The sequence below is a fragment of the Urocitellus parryii genome, chromosome 15 (genome assembly GCF_045843805.1).
Source record: "Urocitellus parryii isolate mUroPar1 chromosome 15, mUroPar1.hap1, whole genome shotgun sequence".
NCBI classification, from domain to species: Eukaryota; Metazoa; Chordata; class Mammalia; order Rodentia; family Sciuridae; genus Urocitellus; species Urocitellus parryii.
In genome coordinates this window covers 34,521,638-34,541,900 of record NC_135545.1, presented here as the reverse complement: position 1 = coordinate 34,541,900, position 20,263 = coordinate 34,521,638, and the positions used below count along the sequence as shown (strand labels likewise).

The following is a 20,263-nucleotide window of genomic DNA, read 5'->3' as shown; positions in this document are numbered from 1 at the left end:
GATTACAGGCATGCACCACTGTGCCCAGATGCCTTTTATGTTTGAAATGAAATATATTTTCTTCATTAACAATTCAAGTATCAGATGTGGTGGTGACCACCTGTGGTCCCAGCTGGTCTGGAGGCTGAAGTGGGAGGATCATTTGAGCCACAAAGTTCAAGATCAGCCTGGGCAACATAACAAGACCCATTCCCCCCCCCCAAAAAAAAAGAAATCCCCCAAACCAAAAAAACAAGCAATATAGAAGTTGGATGTGTACCATACTTACTTTTGTTGTTGTTCAGAATAGGTATTATCATCCCTGTCCTGAAGACTGAGAAACAAACTCCCTTGAAGCCTCCTAGCTAGTAAGAGGCAGAGTGTGGACTACGATGCAGGGCTTTTTGTGTGTGTCCAAGAACTAGTTTGTCCCTGTGGCTGTGCAGCCCCTCAGCAGGCCCTCCCCTCCACCCTAGGCAGAGGCCTTGGTAGAACAAGGGAGCAGACAGGCTCTGATTCACAGCAGAGATAACATTCACTCTGCTGCTGGGACTCTCCCCAGCTCCTCCATCAGTGTCCCCCTCACTCCCCACTGCCTCTCCCACCCGGAGGGTGGACAGATCTGAATGCAAATGACTGAGAATTCACCTGGAGGTGACTGATTTCATTACTGTAATTAATGAGACCCTGCCTTAAAATAAAGATAATAGTATTAATCATATATAATAACATACCACTATAATGATAATATTAATTATATTAATATTAATGATAGTGATCATTCTATTAATAATATTCATATATTATAATTAATTATGACATTATTATCGTTATATTAATTATCAGATATTAATATATTAATTTTATTGTATTTTGTTATATTAATTATAATCTTAATTATATTAATGTAGGACTGCACATATGCTGTGACGCTACATCGTGTACGACCAGATAAATGAAAAGTTGGGGGCTGGGATTGTGGCTCAACAGCAGAGCGCTCCTCTAGCACATGTGAGGTCCTGGGTTCGATCCTCAGCACCACATAAAAATAAATAAGTAAAATAAAGGTATTGTGTCCAGCTACTTCTAAAAAATAAATATTAAAAAAAAGTTGTACTGTAATTATGTACAATGAATCAAAATGCATTCTGCTGTCATGTATACCTAATTAAAATAAATAAATTAATAAAAAGATAATACTAATCATATAAAATAATATGTTACTATAATGGTAATATTAATCATATTAACATTAACAATAGTGATAGTTATATTAATATATTATAATTCATTATAATATGTTGTAATAGTTATTACATTAATTATTATATATTATATAATTATATTAATTATGTTAATTAACACAATATAATTATATCAATAAAGTATAATACCATAGATTGTTGATCATATTAATAATAATATGTTAATATTAACAACAACAATAGATCTGGAGGTATAGCTCAGTGATAAAGAAAGCCCTTGGTTCAATCCATAATACCACAAAAAAAGGGAGGTCTATTAGAGCCAAAAAGTAGGGTCTTCTTATCTCACTCCACTCCTAATAGTATTCCCTCTGTCTCCACTGGGACATGCACAGCAGAAACTTTTCAAGGCTGCATGGCCTGGCAAATTATAAATAAACAAATACATGGAAATATAAATATAAATAACATAAAATAAAACCCAAGAAAGTGAAAAGGCAGGCTGTCACAAAGAATGATGACAATTTAGAGGCGATGGCTACCGTAAAGCTGTGACTTGGACTAGGCTTCTTGGAATGGTGCTTGGGTCCAAAAGTTCTGATTAGGCATTGCCAGAATACAAATATTGCACATGCCTCAGACTTCCATTTGACCCTTGATAAAGGGTTATTGTACACAGGGAGTTACTACAGATCATTGAATTTTGGTTTCCAAACAAGAATTAGCACTTCAGACATGTTTACTGAATACTTTTTTTTTTTTTTTGGTATTGGGGATTGAAACCAAAGGCACTTAACCACTGAGCTGCATACCCAGCTCTTTCTGATGTTTTATTTAAAAAAGGGTTTCACCAGCTGGGGTTGTGGCTCAGTGGTAGAGCACTCGCCTACCATGTGTGAGTCACTGGGTTCTATCCTCAGCACCACATAAAAATAAAATAAAGATGTTGTGTCCATCTATAACTAAAAAGTTAATATATTTTTTTTTTAACAAAAAGGGTTTCCCACCAGGCTCAGTGGCAAATGCCTGTAATCCCTGTGGCTCAGGAGCCTGAGGCAGTAGGATTACAACCTCAGCAACAGCAAGGAGCTAGCAACTCCGTGAGACCCTGTCTCTAAATAAAATACAAAATAGGGTTGGGGATGTGGCTCAATGGTTGAGTGCCTCTCAGTTCAATCCCCAGTACCCAGAAAAAAAAAAATAAAGAAAGATAAAGGGGCTGGGGATGTGGCTCAAGTGGTAGCGCGCTCGCCTGGCATGCGTGCACCCGGGTTCGATCCTCAGCACCACATACAAACTAAGATGTTGTGTCCGCCAAAAACTGAAAAATAAATGTTAAAATTCTCTCTCTCAAAAAAAAAAAAAATCCTCCTCCTGTTACTCAAGGTCCCATGACATTCACTATCTGTTACCCTTGAATTATCAAAAAAAAAAAAAAAAAAAAAAAAGAAAGATAAAAAGTGTTTCACAGAGTTGCTTAGGGCCTCACTAAGTTTCTGAGGCTAGCTTTGAACTCACAATCAGCCTCCTCTGAGCCACTGGGATTACAGGCATGTACTACCACGCCCAGCATTTACTGAGTACTCTAACCTAGGTTTCTGCCAAGAAGTTTGGCTGCCATGATGCCGAAGTCTGGCTGGGTAAATAACCGGGAGGTGACAAGCAACTTGTGAAGGTTGAAGCAGCGGGAGCCGCTTTATTGCAGGACAGCAGAGGTATATATACCTAACTGATTATACACAGCTTGTTTCAATTAACATCATCTAGATACAGCAATCAGCCAATAAGGAATCTCCATCATCTTAACTGCTCAGTGGCGTTAGCTCACAAACCACTCCTCCTGGCAAACTGCCAGGTGCCATCTTGACTTGGTTGTGGCCCTCAACACCATGAAACCTTGCACAGTTTCTGCTGTGCATGCCCAAGTGGACATGGTAGGGATACCTCTAGGAGTAGAATGGGTGACATGGGAGAACCCTAGAGTTTGGGGCCTACCTAGTGGACCTCCCCTTATTTATTTATTTATTTATTTATTTTTAAATTTTTATATGTGTAGTATTGAAGATTGAACCCAGGGACACTTTATCACTGAGCTACACCCATGGACCCTTTTCTTTTTTAATTTTTTTTTTACTATATTATTATTATTTTAAATTTTGAGACAGAGTTGGGTTTGTTAAATTGCTGAGACTAGTCTCAAACCTTTGATCCTCCTGCCTTGGCCTTCTGAATAGCTGGGAATACAGGCATAGGTCATCATACATGGCTCAAAAAAAATTTTTTTTAGGGTGGGCATGGAGGTACATGCCTGTTATCCTAGCAGCTTAGGAAGCTGAGGCAGCAGAATCACAGGTTTGAAGCCACACTCAGCAATTTAGTGAGGCTGTAAGCATGTGGACCAGGTTGGCCCCCAGCTTCAACACTCAAGCAATATTCCTGTTTCAGCCTCCTGAGAAGCTTACTTTAGGTGTGTACCACCATCTCCAGCTTAATATTTTTTTTTATCTCCCCTTAGTATATTTTTTTCTGGTGTTGGGGATTGAATCCAGGACCTTGAGCATGCTAAGTGGGTGCTCTGCTACTGAGCAACATACCCAGTCCCCCACTTAAATAAACAAAAACAAAAACTATAAACTCTGGCCCATATAACATAGTCAAGCCCCCTCGCTTGATGGAATTGGGAGGATCACTTCAGTCACCGAAATTCAAGACCAACCTGGGCAATATAGTGAAGCCCACATCTCAAAAAAATTCCCCAAAACAAAAAACAAGCAATAATGAAAGTTGGATGTGCACCAGACTTAATTTTGTTGCTTTTCAGAATAGGAGTTATTATCCCCATCCAGGGTTGTCAATTTCCCCACTCCTGCGGTATGACTTGGATATGGCTCCTGGGGCCGGCTCCAAGCCTGCCCTCTCCTCCAAAAAGTCAATGGGCACAAATTCAGGTCTCACCTTCTTTGCTGACAGCTCTGTCATTATGGGTGTCAAAGTAACGGGGACCTTGTCCAGAAGTATAGCAAATTGTATTTGACCCACAACCCTAAAAAGACCTCAGACTGTGGTCAGACTTGTTTTGGGGAGAGTACCCAGGGGCACTTAGCCACTGAACTACATCCACAGCCCTTTTTATTTTTTGAGACAGGGTCTCCCTAAATGGCTGAAGCTGGCTTTGAACTTGTGATCCTTCTGCCTCAACCTCCTGAGCCGCTGCAAGTACAGGTGTGCACCACCACACCCAGCTGGACTGGTTCTTTTCCGCAGGTCCTGGCAGCTTCTACAAACCTTCTCTGCTCAGCTAGCTCTGTAAAGGGGACACATAGCCAGTAGGGACTTTATGCTATCAACATAACAGTCACTTCCAAAGATACAGTGCTGGATGTATGGGCAATTTGGCTGCAACATCCATCACACATTGATTCCAGGGTTGATTTGGCTGATCTGGTTGATTAGGTGGGTGTCCCTTTCCTCCCTCACTTCATGTGTGTCCCTCCCAAAGAGGATGACCTTCCTCAATAGCAGGACAGTTATTTGGTCAATGGTATGCAAGTACCTTCATTCCCCTGTTAGAACCTCCAAACAAGCTTGCAAGATCCAAAGGTACAGAACTATGTCACTACTCCAGAAGTAGTTCGTAATGTAGGATGGTGAGAGCTGGGGCTTGTAGTCTGGAAGTAATCGTTATAGGTAATATGTATTTCTACCTTTGCAACAAGTCTAATCCATGGTAGTTTCTTATCAGGACTACTTCAATTGTTAAAAAAAAAATTATAGGCTGGGCATGGTGGTGCACACCAGTAATCCCAGCAACTCAGGAGGCTGAGACAGGAGGATCTCAAGTTCAAGACCAGCCTCAGCAACTTAGTGAGATCCTGTCTCAAAGAAAAAAAAAAAAAATTAAAGGGCCGAGGATGTAGCTCTGAGGAAGAGCATGTACTCAGTAAGCATGTGTCTAGCTTGTGCAAAGCCCTGGTTCAACTACAGTTTGGGGGTATGGGGAGGGAAACCAAGGCCAGATTGTTTCATCCTCAGTTTAAAATTCTGTCTGGCTTTTCTTACTAAGTTGAAAGCCAAAGTCCTTGTCATGGATTCCAGGGCCAGCTTGTTCTTCCTCCTCTCTGACCATGTATCTGCCACTTTCCTCCTCTAAGTCATTGCTCTGAGTCAGCCTCACCAAACCTCTGCACTTTCTGGTCTCCTGCCTGAAACTCTCTGTCACCAGATGTCTATATGGCTCCCTTTTTCACTTCATTTAGGTCTTTGCTCAAATCCTCTATCACAGAGCGGGAGTGGGGGCAGGGAGACGGGAGACGGAGAGGGAGAGATATTGATTCCAAAACCAAAAATTATTGCCCACCTCTCTGTCACAACAGTACTTTGTTCTTCTTTATTATTAGTGGTATTATTTATTTATAATTGTTTATACCCTTCCCATTCTGCCTCACATTTAAATGCATGTAAAAGAAGCCAGGTGCGGTGGTGCCTGTAATCCCAGGGGCTCCAGAGGCTGAGGCAGGAGGATCACAAGTTTAAGGCCAGCTTCAGGAACTGAAGCTGAGTACAGGAACTTTGTTGGCTTTTTTTTTTTTTTTTTTTTTGCTGCTACATGTCCTAACATCTGACACACAGGAGCCACTGGCACACAGGTCGGCTGAATGAATGACTGAATACCTTATTTCTACTATGCAAAACATTGAGTATTTTACATGTTGATCTCACTTAACCCTCACTAAGATGCTCTGGGATAGCTGGTATCACCATTGCTATCCTCATTTGCAGGTGAAGGAACTGAAGCTCAGGGAGATGGTATCATTATGGGTGTCAAAGTAACGGGGACCTTAGGTTAGCTAAGGCAGAGCTGGAATATGAACTTCAAAGGTCTGACTCTGGAGCCCAGACTGACAAAGAGTTATGGTCCTGGGAGGGTGGGTATGCTACCAATTATTATTATTATTATTTTTTTACCACAAACCACAAGCTTACTGGGTACATGCTCTTCCTCAGAGCTACATCCTCTTTATTTCCTATCAGAATTATAGAACCAATAACAAGACTCAGCACCAACTGAGCAGGGAAGATCTTTAATCTTGGCCAAGAATAGAATAGGAGAAGTGGAAGACAGACTTGCAAATCAACTTTCTGACCCTTGGGAGATCAGGTGGTTATAAATATAAAGTAAAAGAAGCCAGGTGCAGTGGGGCCTGTAATCCCAGGGGCTCCAGAGGCTGAGGCAGGAGGATCACAAGTTTAAGGCCAGCTTCAGTAATTTAGCCAATTAGATTCTGTCTCAAAATTAAAAATAAAAAAGTCTGGGGATGTAGCTCAATGGTACTGGGGGGGAAAAGATAGAGGTTAAAAGAAATGAGGGGGAGGGAAGAAAGATACACTAATAAAAGGGGGAATTCATGTATTTTCTGGTAATGGGGGAAGACTTTTCTGAAATTTGAGTGTCACTTCTTTTCATTCCTGTTATGTTTCTTTCTAATCATGTCATGGTAATTGTCAACCGTCATGGTGCTGGGAGTGTCATTTAGCATGCACAAAGAATTAGAATGGAGTTAGAGGTTGTCTGGTGATCACTTTGGGAGCCATCTTAGATCCACCTGGTTTCAGCCTACCCACCTAAAGAGGGACTTCTGGTCTACAGGCATTCTGTCCTCAATGATAAATAAGATCCCGGGCGGGTGGATATTCAGCCAGGTCACTGAGGCAATACAAGGTTAGGATGAGGGAACAGGTAGGCCCAAGCAAGGAGCAACTTTTGGCTGGTTGGGAGACTGGGTTGAAAAGGGACCCCAGGAATCTCAGTTCCCAAGTTCTCTGACTCCTAGAGTAGACACTGTCGTCCCCGGCTGGATCTCTCTGCAACCCCTGGGTTAGCTCGGGAGGGAGTATATAGACTTGACCCCTTTCTTGCAAGAGCTGCTGTTGGGTGACCTCTGGGCCCTTGTCTGTAGGGAGACCAGCGTTGCAACTTGGGTTGCAACTTGCTGGAAAGAAGGGAGTGAACAGATCTGTGGAAGCCCTGTTCCCTGATAGAAGGAGAAGTGTGAATTCTGGGGAATCCTTGATGGGGGCTGGAAAACTACAACCCTTTTCACTTCCAGAGGCTAGAAGTAATGCTCCAACAGGGTACTTTCCCTGGAAGCATTCTGCCTCAGGGAAGAAATGTCAAGAGTAGGAGGGCCCGGGAGATGATCAAAGACAAGGTATTTTTTTTTTTCCTTCCTTCAGTGAACAAAAAAGGAGACTTTGTCCCTTCCACTATCTAAAGTTAAACTCCACCCTGATCAACCTGGCAACTCATGCATGCTAGGCAAGCACTCTACCGCTGAGCTACACTCCCAGACCAGAGATGAATTCTTTCCAAAAGACTGTTTCATTAGCAATGAAACGTGCCAATCTCTATCCCATGGGAGATAAGATTGGCACATATTGGGCAAATGCTCTGCCATTGAGCTATACCACAGCTCCAATCTCTCCATTTTCTTTCCTTCCTTCAGTACTGGGGATTGAACTTGGGTTCTTCACCACACAGCTACATCTCTAGTTCTTTTCATTTTTTTATTTTGAGACAGGATCTCACTAAGTAGTTTAGGCTGACCTCAAAATTGCCATCTTCCTGCTTTAGCTTTCCAAGTGGCTGGGACGACAGGTGTATGCCACCACACGTGGCCTCTTCATATTTAAAACAGAGCCTTCCCATCCTCCAGCTTTAGCTCTCCTCCCCTATCCTGGACTCACAGCCCACTTGGATTCAATCATGCCACCGAAATGGCTCTCTCCTCTGGGCTCAGTGGGGCATGCCTATAATTCCAGAGACGTGGGAGGCTGAGGCAGGAGGATCCAAGTTTGAGATTAGCCTCAGCAACTTAGTGAGACCCTGTCTCAAAATAAAAAATAAAAAGAACTAGGGATGTGGCTCAGTGATTAAGTGCCCCTAGCTTCAATCACCAGTAGCATACCACACCCTTCCCCCAACCAAAAAAAAAAAAAAAAAAAACAGAAAGAACAATGGCTCTCTGCAGGATCACCATTGGCCCAGTTATCACATAACGCCAAGAACTGGTCAGTCTCTTCCTTGCTTGACTTCCTTAGCCCCTCTTGTGGCCTCTGCTTCCATAGTCCTTGAGCCTCCTGGGCTGGGCAGTTCCTCTTTCCCTTTTTTTTCTTTCTCTGTAGACTCTTCCCTCCTGTAGCCTTGATCCCAGGTACAACGCTGTTCAGGTCTCAGGCTTCTGCTCTCCGAAGGCTCCACCAGGACAGCTGCTCCATCATCCTGTCACTCTGTTGTCCCCAATTCCCAGAGTTTTAAATCCATGGGGACCTCCAAACACCTCTACCTGGGTGAACCACAGGTGCCTTCCATCCCCAAACTGAATTTAAATTCTCTGTCCCCAGACTCCTCCCATTTTTCTGTCTTTTCTGTGGAAAAGCACGAGTGGCAGGCAGCCCTTCGTTCTTCCCTCTCGTCTTTCCTTCTCCGTCAATTGCTTCTCCATCAAGTCTGATGGTTTTACCTCCTGCGTCTCCTGTGACTCTAGTTCTTTCCATTCCCACGGACCCCCTTCCCCTGAACTCCTTGCAATGGCTTCCTGGTTAGTCTCCCAGCAGCTTCTCTGAGGGGTGTCAGTCCTTTCTCCACATCACAGCCAGTGGCCTTAAAAACAGGCCACTGGGGTAGGCTGTTCAGCCCACATTTGGGGGTATAGGGAGGGGTTATTCTTTTAAGAATTCTGAAGAAAACAAAATTTCTCCTGGCTCTTTTTCTAGCCTTGCAATTTTTTCTTTTATTTTCTTACATTTTTACTTAAATTAATTTTCCATATTTTTATTGGTGTATTATAGGTATAAATACTGTTATATATATGTATATGTACATGATATAACGATATGATACAGCCAAGATCCTTCCCCAATATTTCTTCTTTCCCGTCCCTCTTCTGCTAGCCTTGAAATTTTTGACTCATTTATTCCATAGGTAACATAGGGCCTCAAATTACTTGCTAATTACTACTTGTTCTGGGGCTGGGGATGTGGTTCAAGCGGTATCGTGCTTGCCTGGTATGCGTGCGGCCCGGGTTTGATCCTCAGCACCACATACAACCAAAGATGTTATGTCCGCTGAAAACTAAAAAATAAATATTAAAAAAAATTACTACTTGTTCTGATTTTTGCTTTTCCAAAGATTTAGAGTTAGCTCACCACTGGAGGTTTTGGATATGCCAGAGAGTCCTTTCCCTGGCTCATTTTTATGTTTTATTTTGAAACAGGGTCTCGCTAAGTTGCTTAGGAACTTGCTAAATTGCTGAGGCTGGCCTTGAACTTGCCATGCTCCTGCTTCAGCCTCTGGAGTTGCTGGGATTATAGGCATGTCCCACTGTGCCCAACTAAGACAGGGAGTGCTACCTAGGTAGTCAAAACTACCGTAAATTGGGGGGATTGTGGCTCAGTGGTAGAGTGCTTGCCTGACGTATGTGAGACACTGGATTCATTTCTCAGCACCTCATACAAATAAATGAATAAAATAATGGCCTATCAACAACTAAAATTAAAAAACCTACTGTAAACTGAAGTTAAGACTCATCTGAAAAATAGGATTGAAAAACAAGATCATGAAATAATAAGGCCATGTGCTCTGCTCACCTTCTAAGCACCCCTACCTATTTTATTATACAATTTGCACATAACTCAAGGTTCTTTGTCTTCTAGGTTTTTTTTTTTTTCTCCTCTCCCTAAACAATAGGATAAGGCTTTTGTTTCCTGGCACTTACATTTCCCTCTCTAGACTATTTTGAGAAGCAAAGAGTTTTATAAAATTCCTCCAGAGTCTGGGATGCCTAGTTAATTGCACAATGAAGGACTGGAAGAAAGGCCAAGGAAAGGAACCAGATGAGTAATTAACAGATGACTAAATACATTTGAACACCAACTTTTATAATTATTGAGTTAAGAGGTGATTGCATTGATCCTTTGTGAAGGTCTCCAATAAAATAATTTGGGTGTGAGTTCCAGCTATGTCTTTCAGAGAAAATGAAAAGGTGCACCAGGTAATTTCCACTATCCCTTCAATGTGTAAACATTCTGTAAGTCTTTCAGCTTTCTACCAAGGACAGGAGCCACCCAACATTCTGACACAGTTGAAGGACTTCCATCTTCAGGTTATTGTGGTAGGGTACTTGGCTGAGTCCCCATGGTATGTCAAATCCTAGGAGTGACATTGGCATAGCTCCAGTGGGCACAAGGGTAAAGCTACACCGGATCCTTTTCCTGACAAAGACAGGCTAAAGCAGAGGAAAGCAACTCAGCTTTAGTTCAGTTTAACTTTTTTTTTTTCTTTTCTTTTTTCTCTTTACAAATACTGCACATTGAACCCAGGGCCTGGCATATGCTAGTCAAGTGCTCTAACACTAAGCTACATCCCTAGTCTCTCTTTCCCCCTTTATTTATTTTAATCAATTAATTTATACTTGAATTAAACTCAGAGGCACTTTGCCACTGAGCTACATCCCCAGTCCTGTTTTCTTTTTATTTTGAGACAGTGTCTAAGTTGTTCAGGGCCTTTCTAAGTTATTGAAATTGGCCTTGAGGGGCTGGGGATGTGGCTCAAGTGGTAGCGCGCTCGCCTGGCATGCGGCCGGGGTTCGATCCTCAGCACTACATACCAACAAAGATGTTGTGTCCGCCGAAAACTAAAAAATAAATAATAAAAAATTCTCTCCTCTCTCTCTCTCTCTCTCTAAAAAAAAAAAAAAAAAAAAAGAAAAGAAAAAAAAATTGGCCTTGAATTTGGGATACTACTGCCTCAGCCCTTAAGTTACTTCGATTACAGGCCTGCTGTTTCTATAGCATCATGCTAAGTGGCCAGGCATGGTGGTACACACCTGTAATCCCAGTGACTTGAGAAGCTGAGGCTGGAGGACCCCAAATTGAAGGCCAGCCTTAGCAAATTAGCCAGACTGTGTCTCAAAATAAAAAATAAAAGGGCTGGGGACTTAGCTCAGTAGTAAAATGTCTCTGGGTTCAACCCCAGCACCAAAAGGAAACAAAACAATACACTAAGTGAAAAAAGCCAGTCAGAAAAAGACAAATACCACATATAAAACAACTGAAATAAAAAGAATGGGTTATTTTTCCTTCCGGAAATGGTCCACACATTTGTATTGTATATGTGTATTCATTGATTTACCCTAAAAGCTTCTCGCTCCCAAGATGAACTACCTTCTCCCTTTCATATGTATCTTCTTTCCTAAATAAATCTGTCCTGTTCCTGAAAAGAAATAAATAAAAAGAATAATTCTGATATGCCAGGGGCTGAGGAAAAAGGGAAATGGAGATTTATTAACAATAGGCTGCATCACCAGTCCTTTACTTTTTATTTTTTGAGACAGGGTCTAAGTTGTTCAGGGTCTTACTAAGTTGTTGAGGTTAGCCTCAGGTTTTTGTTTTTGTTTTTGGTACCGGGGATGAACCCAGGGGCACTTAGCTACTGAGCCACATTCCCCACAGTTTCACTTTCTGCAAGATGGAAAAATTTTAGAGATCTGTAGCACGACAACGCGCATAAAGTTAACACTGCTGTACGGTATACATTAAAATGATTAAGGTGGTAATCATCAATTAATCAATCTCGGGTCTTGCTGTTTCCCTTGTATTCCTGAGCTCAAGTGATCCTTCTGCCTCAGTGTCCCAAGTAGCTGGAATTACAGGAACCGCTGGGCTCTACAATTTTTTTTCCTACCACAGTTAAAAAAATAATAATAAGTTTTAGGCACAAAAGGTAGTATAAAACAAGATGAGCTACTAAGCCTAGCCTGAGGACAGCAGTGAGGGGGCAGAATTGGTTTATTTGAAAAAGTGCTAATCAGTTCACACTTCCTTCTCCATCCTCTCACTCATAAAATCTTACATAGATAAAAATCAAGCAAAAGATGTCTTTTATACTGAAAGCAAATGGCATTGAAATCCTTTTTCGTTTTTCTGTCCAGGGCTTGAGCAAGGAGAAGAGGTTGAGTTTTTACCTCTCTGCAAGGATTCTTTTCTTGAATAGATAGAACCAGAAGAGAAAGTTTCCTCATTCAAGAAAAGCTAGCAAGGACCAGGTGGACGCCTGCGAGACTACATTCCCCACGATGCACTGCTTCTAAACGGCGCAGCCAGTGACGAATGAAACGCGTTACTTTTGCGACAGGAATGGGGCGGGAAGCGCGACTACATATCCCAGGATGCCAAGAGCCCCAACTCTAGTACGCGCCTGGCTTGCTTTCTCGTAGCTGGTGTTCCCCGCTAAAGGAAAATGAGGTCAGGGAACCATTTCCTTTGGGAATCCCCGCAGTCTACTGGACCGTGACGTTTCGAAAGTGGAAGGAAAGTGGAGGAGGACTGCTTTATTCTAACTCAAAGTAGTTCCCGCGCTGAGTAGCCAAGAGTTACGGGTCCCCTCCTGTATTTTTTGTTTCTCAAAGGGAATGCCATGCCCCCATTGGTCGAAGACCTCGAGGGCAGGTGGGAAGTCGTGGAGCCCCAAATCGAAGTTATCAGTGTCTTCCCATTGGCCCTCTCCTCGAGCGCAGGCGCGAGGACTCCGACTCCCGTCCCTAGGGGCTGGTGAGCGGCAATTGGCCAAAGCCCGCGAAGTGGGAGCCTGGATTGGTAGTTGCTAGCAGAAGCCTGGTTTCTTCCTCGACTTATGCAAGTGATAGTGTGTGATTGGTTTAAATCCGCGGGCACTTGTCGGTGATTGGGTGGGAGCCAGGGGCCGGGTGCGGTCATTGGCTGGTGCTGGGGCCATCCCTCCTCAGGCGGGCAGCGAATGATGAAATGGGAACGGGGAGGGGAAAGGCCGAGACGTGAGCGCGCGACCTCCGGCGCCATTTTGTAGAGAAACAAGCGGAGTTAACCGAAGAGGGGGTCGAGGAGAGCCGGAGTCGGGGACCCAGGAGTTTCCTGTGTCCAGCGCTGCCGGAACCGCCTGAGGTGAGGTGGACTGGAATCAAGGGCTAGGGTAGGCTGGCGGTGTCAGCCTCGGAACGCGAGTACTGGTGGGAAGAAGAATCGGGGGTGGACCTGGGGCCATTGGAAGCGTTTCCCGGAGCTCCGAGGAATGAGGGACCACCCGGACCGGGAAGTGCAGCGAGGCGGGACAAGGCGGGCTCTCTCCCCATGGCTCGCGGAGGCTTTGCACTCTTCAGAGAAGAGGCCGGCGCAAAGGCTCCAGGAAGCTGAGGGCTGGGCGCGGGTTGAGATCCGGGGTGGCCCCCAGCTTGCGCTCGGAGGTTTAGAGGATGGCGGTGGCGGCAGTTCGGGCCCTTGGGCCTCGCTTCGCTCCAGTTGTATCCTCTTCAGACTCCACAAGTTCCTCAACTCCTTTCTCTGGGGCTCCCGAACGGGTGCAGTGGGCATCGGCCCCCGAGGCCTACCTCCTTGGGCGGCGGGGACCGTGTTTGGAGTTGTTGCAGGCTCCCAATTCTTTTCCCGGTACTCGGAGCAGCCACTCGCCCCCCTCCTCCGTCCCCAGCACGTTGTCAAGCCCCGGTGTTTCGGGTGTCTGCCGGTGGGAGGGGCGGGCGGGAGCGAGCACTTCCTTATTACTTCTAGCCACAGGTTTTTGTTCCACTCGCGCGCCCTACTGCTTACACTTTCTCCGAAGTTGGCCCCCACCCACTCTTCCCGATGTCCGTGCAGTGGTGGCCGTTCTGCTCACCCAGGGCAAGTGTCCTCCTAGTGTTATGAGCGCTTAGGCCGGAAGGCTGGTGAGAGATTTGCTGCAGGTCCCAGATACCTTTTGCAGTACCACCCCCTCTGCAAAAATCACCCACCTGTGCTCGTAGAAGTTTCTCCGCGAAGAATGTGCATCTTAGGTTAAAAAAACCAACCAGCCAAACACTTGATATTTGTGGTTTTGAAAGTGTTGTATTTAAAATAAACTTTATATGGGAAGTGAACTTTTCCTCTGAAGTCACTGATCGGATGTCACCCCCCCCCCCCGTTTTTTTTTTTTTTGGCGGTGCTGGGACTCAAACCCAGGGTCCCCTAGCGTGTTGAGGAAGCCCTCTACCACTGAGCTACATCTCCAGCCCCCAATGTCACATTTTCTCGGATGTAGTAAATAGTCTTTGTCATTTCTGTTTATTTAGGTACTGGAGATATAACTCAGTGGTGGACTACCCACTATAAACCCAGCTCCCCCCTTTATTTTAGATAGGGTCTTACTAATTTTCAAAACTGGCTTTGAACTTGCTATACTCCTGTCTAAGCCTCCTTAGTAGCTGAGATTACAGGCATTGGCCACCACCCCCGGGATTTTCTCCCTGAAAATCGGGTAACAGTACTTTATATTCCCTCCTGTTTCTCTATAATTCAATTGTCTGTTTTTTAAAAATCCCCATGTAGTAACAATCGAGTGAGTAATTGCACTTTTTTAAAGAAACCACATTTCTCTCATGTCAGTCCCTTTGAATTCTTAAAAAAATGAGGGAGGTCATAGATTCTTAAAAAAATGAGGGAGGTCAAATAAAAGATTTGAGAAGTAGGTCAAAAAATAAGAATACATTTGTTTTTAGTGACATGTGGATTTGATACTTCACTAATGTGTAGTCCAGGTTGGGATTCCTGCCTTTTCAAAGATTGGCTGCACAATATTTAGCGATTAATAAGATATGGTAACAGTTTAAATAATCATGTTTTAGGACATTACAAATTGTTACCTTGTCTAAAGAGAAAATGGGTTGATGATACATGAAGTTTTAGGTGGCTAGTTGTGCTTTCACTGAAATGGTGGCATACTGATAAAACTTGTTTGGAGAGTTGGTTCCTTTTCAACAATTAAGGGTCCCAATCTTCTTAGTGAAAACACAAAGACCTGACCATTAATATCTTATCTTGGAAGTTTTAAGGGAGAGATTTTTGGAATTATGGTGGAACAGAACTGGAATGCTCTTGGTTCCTAACTCACTTGAATGGATTCCTTGCTTAGTTTTCTTTTTTTCTAGTCTCTGAATTTCTACCCCGGTTTAAATCTTGATCTCTTTAAATGGACCTTGTCAAGCTAAATACTATGACATCCTCCTTACTTTGGGTTAAACCATTTAAAAAACAAAACAAAACTATGTGAAGACAGTAAAGGAAATGCCTGCTATCTCTTCAAAACATGCTTTAAAGCCTAATCTCAAATGCCTTCATGTAGCTTTTGGTAAGTATGTTTTTGGTTACATTCTGATCTAGTTGTTTGAAGCTTTCTTTTTAACCAGCTTAAATTTATGAACTTGATCATTTCATTGTGTTAGGTAACAGATCTTTGATATCTTCCATGAAAGAGGATTTATACTTGATAATTGTGAAGGCAAATTTTTTTTTTCCCACCTTTTGGGTCCTGCAGTCAAACCTAGGGCCTTATGCTAAAGCTTGCACTCTGCCACTATGCTATAACCTCAGCCTGCTCTTAGTAGTGTAATTTTTTGTAAAGTGTTATACTTTTTAAATTAATGAAAGCACTAGTCTGCCATTTTGAAATACTATATATTATGAACTTTGTATATTCTTTCTTTTTTTGAGATACTGGGGATTGAAACTAGGGGTGCTTAACCTCTGAGCCACATCCCCAGTTCTTTTTATTTTTTGAGACAGTGTCTCACTAAGTTGATAGGGCTTTGCTAAGTTGCTGAGGCTGGCTCTGACCTCCTGCCTCAGGCTCTTGAGCCTCTTGAGCCTCTTGCATCTTGCAGCACCACGCCCTGCCTGTTTTTCAAATGTAATGTTTTACTTATAAATTTGCAAGCATGGCTAGGAGCATTGGCACATGCCTATAATCCCATGATTTGGGAGGCTGAGGCGGGAAGATTGCAAATTCAAGGTTAGCCTCAGCAATTCAGTGAGACCCTCAGCAATTTAGTGAGATCCTGTTTCAAAATAATAAAGGACTGGGGGTGTAGCTCAGTGGTAAAGTTCTCATGGGTTGAATTGTAAGTACCAATAAAAAAAAACATGAGCATGAACAAAGCGAATAATATGAATTATTCATTGAAAAGTGTTGTTTGAGAAGGCAGTAACGAGAGGTACAGACTCAATCTGAAATCCTTTGTTGAGATTTGAAGGAACTTCAGACTTTGGGAATGTAGAACAGTACAGATTTAATGAGCACATTGCAGTTTTTAAATTCTGGAATGCTCAATATTAACTTGCAGGATACATGTCTTTTTTTTTTTTCTAATATTTTTTTAGTTGTAGATGTACACAATACCTTTACTTTATTTTTTTATTTTTATGTGGTGCTGGAGATTGAACCCAGTGCCTTATTGCATGCATGCTAGGCAAGCACTCTACCACTGAGCCACAACCCTGGTTCCCAGGATACATATGTGGCTTAATTTTGTTATTCTTAGAATGAAATTCCTAAAATGGTGAATGAGACATTAAACTGTACCCAGGTGCCCCAGTGACTCAAGAGGTTGAGGCAGGAGATTGATTGCAAGTTCAAAGCCAGCCTCAGCAACATAGCAAGGCCCTAAGCAACTTAGTGAGACTCAGTCTCAAAAAAAAAAAAAAAATAGAAAGGGCTGGAGATGTGGCTCAGTGGTTAAGTGCCCTTGGGTTCAATCCCCAGTACCAAAAAACTAGGCGATTTTTGGTTGGGTTTTTTTTTTTTTGGTGATGCTGGACTAATTATATGAAATAGGAAATGGGATGAAAGCATTTTTTGAAAGAATCTTGAGTATTCATGATCTCAGCATTTTCTTTTTCCGATAATTAGCTTGAAAGTTTTGTCATTTTTGATTCATAACTTCTAAACTTTAAGTGTTTTTATTGTTTATGGTGTGTTTAGATTCACAGCAAAATTGGACAGAAGGTACAGAAATACCCTACCTACTGCTTAGAACTGCTTACCCTCACATACTCATAGCTTCCCCTATTATCATTAAAACAATTGTAACAACAGGGTGGTACATTTGTTACAATTGATGGACCTAAATTGACATATTATTATCTCTCAAAGTCCATAGTTTATGTTAGGTTTTACTCTCAGTGTTATGTATGTGGGTTTGGAAAAATTATAATGCCTCATTTGACCATTATCAAAATAGTTGTCATAGCTGTGTGCAGTGGTACACACTTGTAATCCCAGCACCTTGGGAGGCTGAGGCTGGAGGATTGCTAGTTTGAGGCCAGAGTGGGCAATTAGCAAGACCCTGTCTTGGGGGGGCGCGGAAAGGAGGGAGCACTGGCAAAGCATTCTACTGGTAAAGTATACCTGGTTCAATCCCTGGTATTGCACATACACAAAAAATAAAAGTTGTACTGGGGCTGGGGGTATAGCTTAGTGGTAGAGCACTTAACCTAGTATATATGAGTCCCTGGGTTTGATATCCAGCACCAACAAACAAGCATACAAACGGGGCTGGGGATGTGGCTCAAGCGGTAGCGCGCTCGCCTGGCATGTGTGCGGCCGGGGTTCGATCCTCAGTACCACATACCAACAAAGATGTTGTGTCCGCCGAGAACTAAAAAAAATAAATACTAAAAAAAATTCTCTTTCTCTCTCCTCTCTCACTCTCTCTTAAAAAAAAAAAAAGATTACAAACAAGCATACAAAAAAAAAAGTTAAGAATAGTTGTTCTATTATCTACTCCATAGTTATTAGGTTTCTCTTTATTACCTAAGTTACATGAGTATGGTGTAAATAGTTCAATATTCTAGGAATAGTTTTTTTTTGTGTGCGTGTGTGTGTGCATGCTTGTATATGCGTGCTGGGAATTGAACCCAGGGGCGCTTAACCAACAAGCCACATCCCCAGCCCTTTTTATATATTTTATCCAGAGATAGGGTCTGTCTTAGTGCTTTGATAAATTGCCGAAGCTGGTTTTGAATTCTCTTATCCTCCTGAGCTGCTGGGATTTCAGGCATGCATCACTGCACCTGGCTCAGTTAATTCTTTATATTATGCCAAAATGCCTCTTAAATTATTGCTTCAAAAGTATCCTTTCTCTACAACCAATAATAAAAATTAAAAAAAAAAAAGTATCCTTTCTCTGTTCAAAAGTCTTTCAGATACCTCCTTGTCTGTGGCAGGATTCTACACTGTATTATAGTGAAAAGATTGTTTTGTCATGGTTTCCAAATAGGTCTTTGCTACTTTTATCTGTAATGTCATCTTCTACCAATAATATCCCTTATTGCAGTTCAAGCATAAGTGTATAGTTCATCTGTGTGTGTGCTGAGGATTGAACTCAGGGTCTTGTGCATGCTAAGCATCCCTAGCCATTGTTAATTTTTTCTTATTTTTTCTTTTGGCAATGGGGTTTTAACCCAAGGATGCTTTCTTTACCACTGAGTCACATTCACAGCCCTTTTTATTTTGAGACAGGGTCTTGTAAAGTTGCTTAGGGCCCTGCTGAATTGCTGGGGCTGGCCTCAAACTTGTGATCCTCCCAATCTCAGACTCCCAAATGGATGGGATTACAGGCCTGCATCACCACACTCAGCTCCGTTGTTACTTTTATGTATACTTTTATGTATATCACATCCTTAATCTTTTTTTGTGTTTTGTTTTTGGCATTGGGGATTGAACCAGGGGAACTTATTCAGGGGGTGACATCCCTAGCCCTTTTCATATTTTATTTGGAGATTGGGTCTCACCAAGTTGCTTAGGACCTACCTAAGTTGCTGAGGCTGGTTTTGAACTCTCAATCTTCTGCCTCAGCCTCCTGAGCTGCTGGCTTTTGCCACTGTGCCTGGCTGTACTTCATCCGTTTTTAATTGTGAAAATGCTACTGGGAAGATGCTTCTGAGTACTTGATTCCAGATTGGGAACTAGGTTCCTTTCTGATTCTGGAGTGATTCTTGCTCTTTAGCTTTTTTTTTTTGGTTTACTTTTTAATTTGCAGTATTGATTAATATTAATTAATTAATATTGCAGTACTAGTTGAACCCAGGGCCTTTTACATGCTGGGTAAGTGCTTTACCACTGAACTACACTCCCAGCCCTTTTTAAAATTTTTATTTTGAGATAGGGTCTTCATAATTTACCCAGTGTGGCCTCAACTTGCCATCCTACTTCCTCAGCCACTTGAGCAGCTGGTTTATGGGTGTAAATCACTGTGCATGGACCACTTCTTCCGTTTTTTTTTTTTTTTTTAAGAGAGATTTTTTAGTATTTATTTTTTAGTTTTCGGTGGACACATCTTTGTTTGTATGTGGTGCTGAGGATTGAACCCGGGCCGCACGCATACCAGGCCAACACGCATACCAGGCCAGCGCGCTACCTCTTGAGCCACATCCCCAGCCCAACTTCTTCAGTTTTTAATGATGAAGAATTTAGCTGGGCACAGTGGCCCATACCTATAATCCCAGTGACTCAAGAGGCTGAGAAAAGAGGATCGCAGGTTCCAGCTTCAGCAACTTAACAAGACACTCAGCAACTTGATGAGACCCTGTCTTAAAATAAAAAATACAAAGGGCTGGGAATGTGGCTTAGTGGTAAAATGCCCTGGGTTAGATCCCCAATACTTAAACAAACAAACAAACTAGCTGGGCACAGTGGCACACTCCTATAATCCCAGCTTCTTAGGATTTGCAGGAGGGTGGCAAGTTCAAGGCCAGCCTGGGCAATTTACCGACAACCTGTCTCAATTTAAAAAAAAAAAAAAAAAGGCGCTAGGTTCAGTGGCATGTACTTATAGTCCCAGTGACTTGGGAGGCTGAGACAGGATGACAAGTTCAAGGCCAGGCTCTGTAACTTAGCAATTTAATGAGACTCTGACTCAAAAAATAAGAAGAGCTGGGGATGTAGATCAGTGGTAAAGTGCCCCTGGGTTCAGTCTTCAGTACCCCCCAAAAGGGGGGAGGTAGCTCAGTATTCCCAGTAAAAATAAAAGAATGATTGGGGCTGTAGTTCAGTGGTAGAGTGCTTGCCTGCCTAGCATGTACAAGGTCCTGGTATTAGTACTGCAAAAAAATAAAAAGTTCTTAAAATGTTTACCTTTTTGTGTTGTCCGTTACTTGGCAAAATAGGTCTAATAATAACCCCAACATAACAAAAAGCCCCAAGATATCACCTGCTTTAACAGAATAGAAATGTATTTTTT

At 42.6% G+C, this 20,263-nt stretch overlaps 2 protein-coding genes across 10 annotated transcripts in view; both read left to right on the top strand.

Annotated features, from left to right (window-relative positions):
- Slc38a7 (solute carrier family 38 member 7) overlaps window positions 1–12,194 on the top strand; it is a 45,352-nt gene extending 33,158 nt beyond the window's left edge. Inside the window, exon 11 of the mRNA XM_077793162.1 lies at window positions 12,173–12,194. Within this exon, the coding sequence (XP_077649288.1) occupies window positions 12,173–12,179 (7 nt within the window). The 3' untranslated portion in view covers window positions 12,180–12,194. The remainder of the gene's footprint in view (window positions 1–12,172) is intronic.
- Window positions 12,195–13,027: 833 nt separating this feature from the next.
- The window catches only part of Cnot1 (CCR4-NOT transcription complex subunit 1), an 83,415-nt gene continuing 76,179 nt past the window's right edge, over window positions 13,028–20,263 (top strand). For 6 of the 9 annotated variants that reach the window (XM_077793094.1, XM_026395662.2, XM_026395659.2 and 3 more), the window contains exon 1: window positions 13,030–13,160. The gene's annotated coding sequence lies outside the window, so the exon portion shown is untranslated. Of the gene's footprint in view, window positions 13,161–15,175; window positions 15,376–20,263 lie in introns of all 9 variants that reach the window. The other 3 variants (XM_026395657.2, XM_026395664.2, XM_026395661.2) reach the window with 3 other exon arrangements.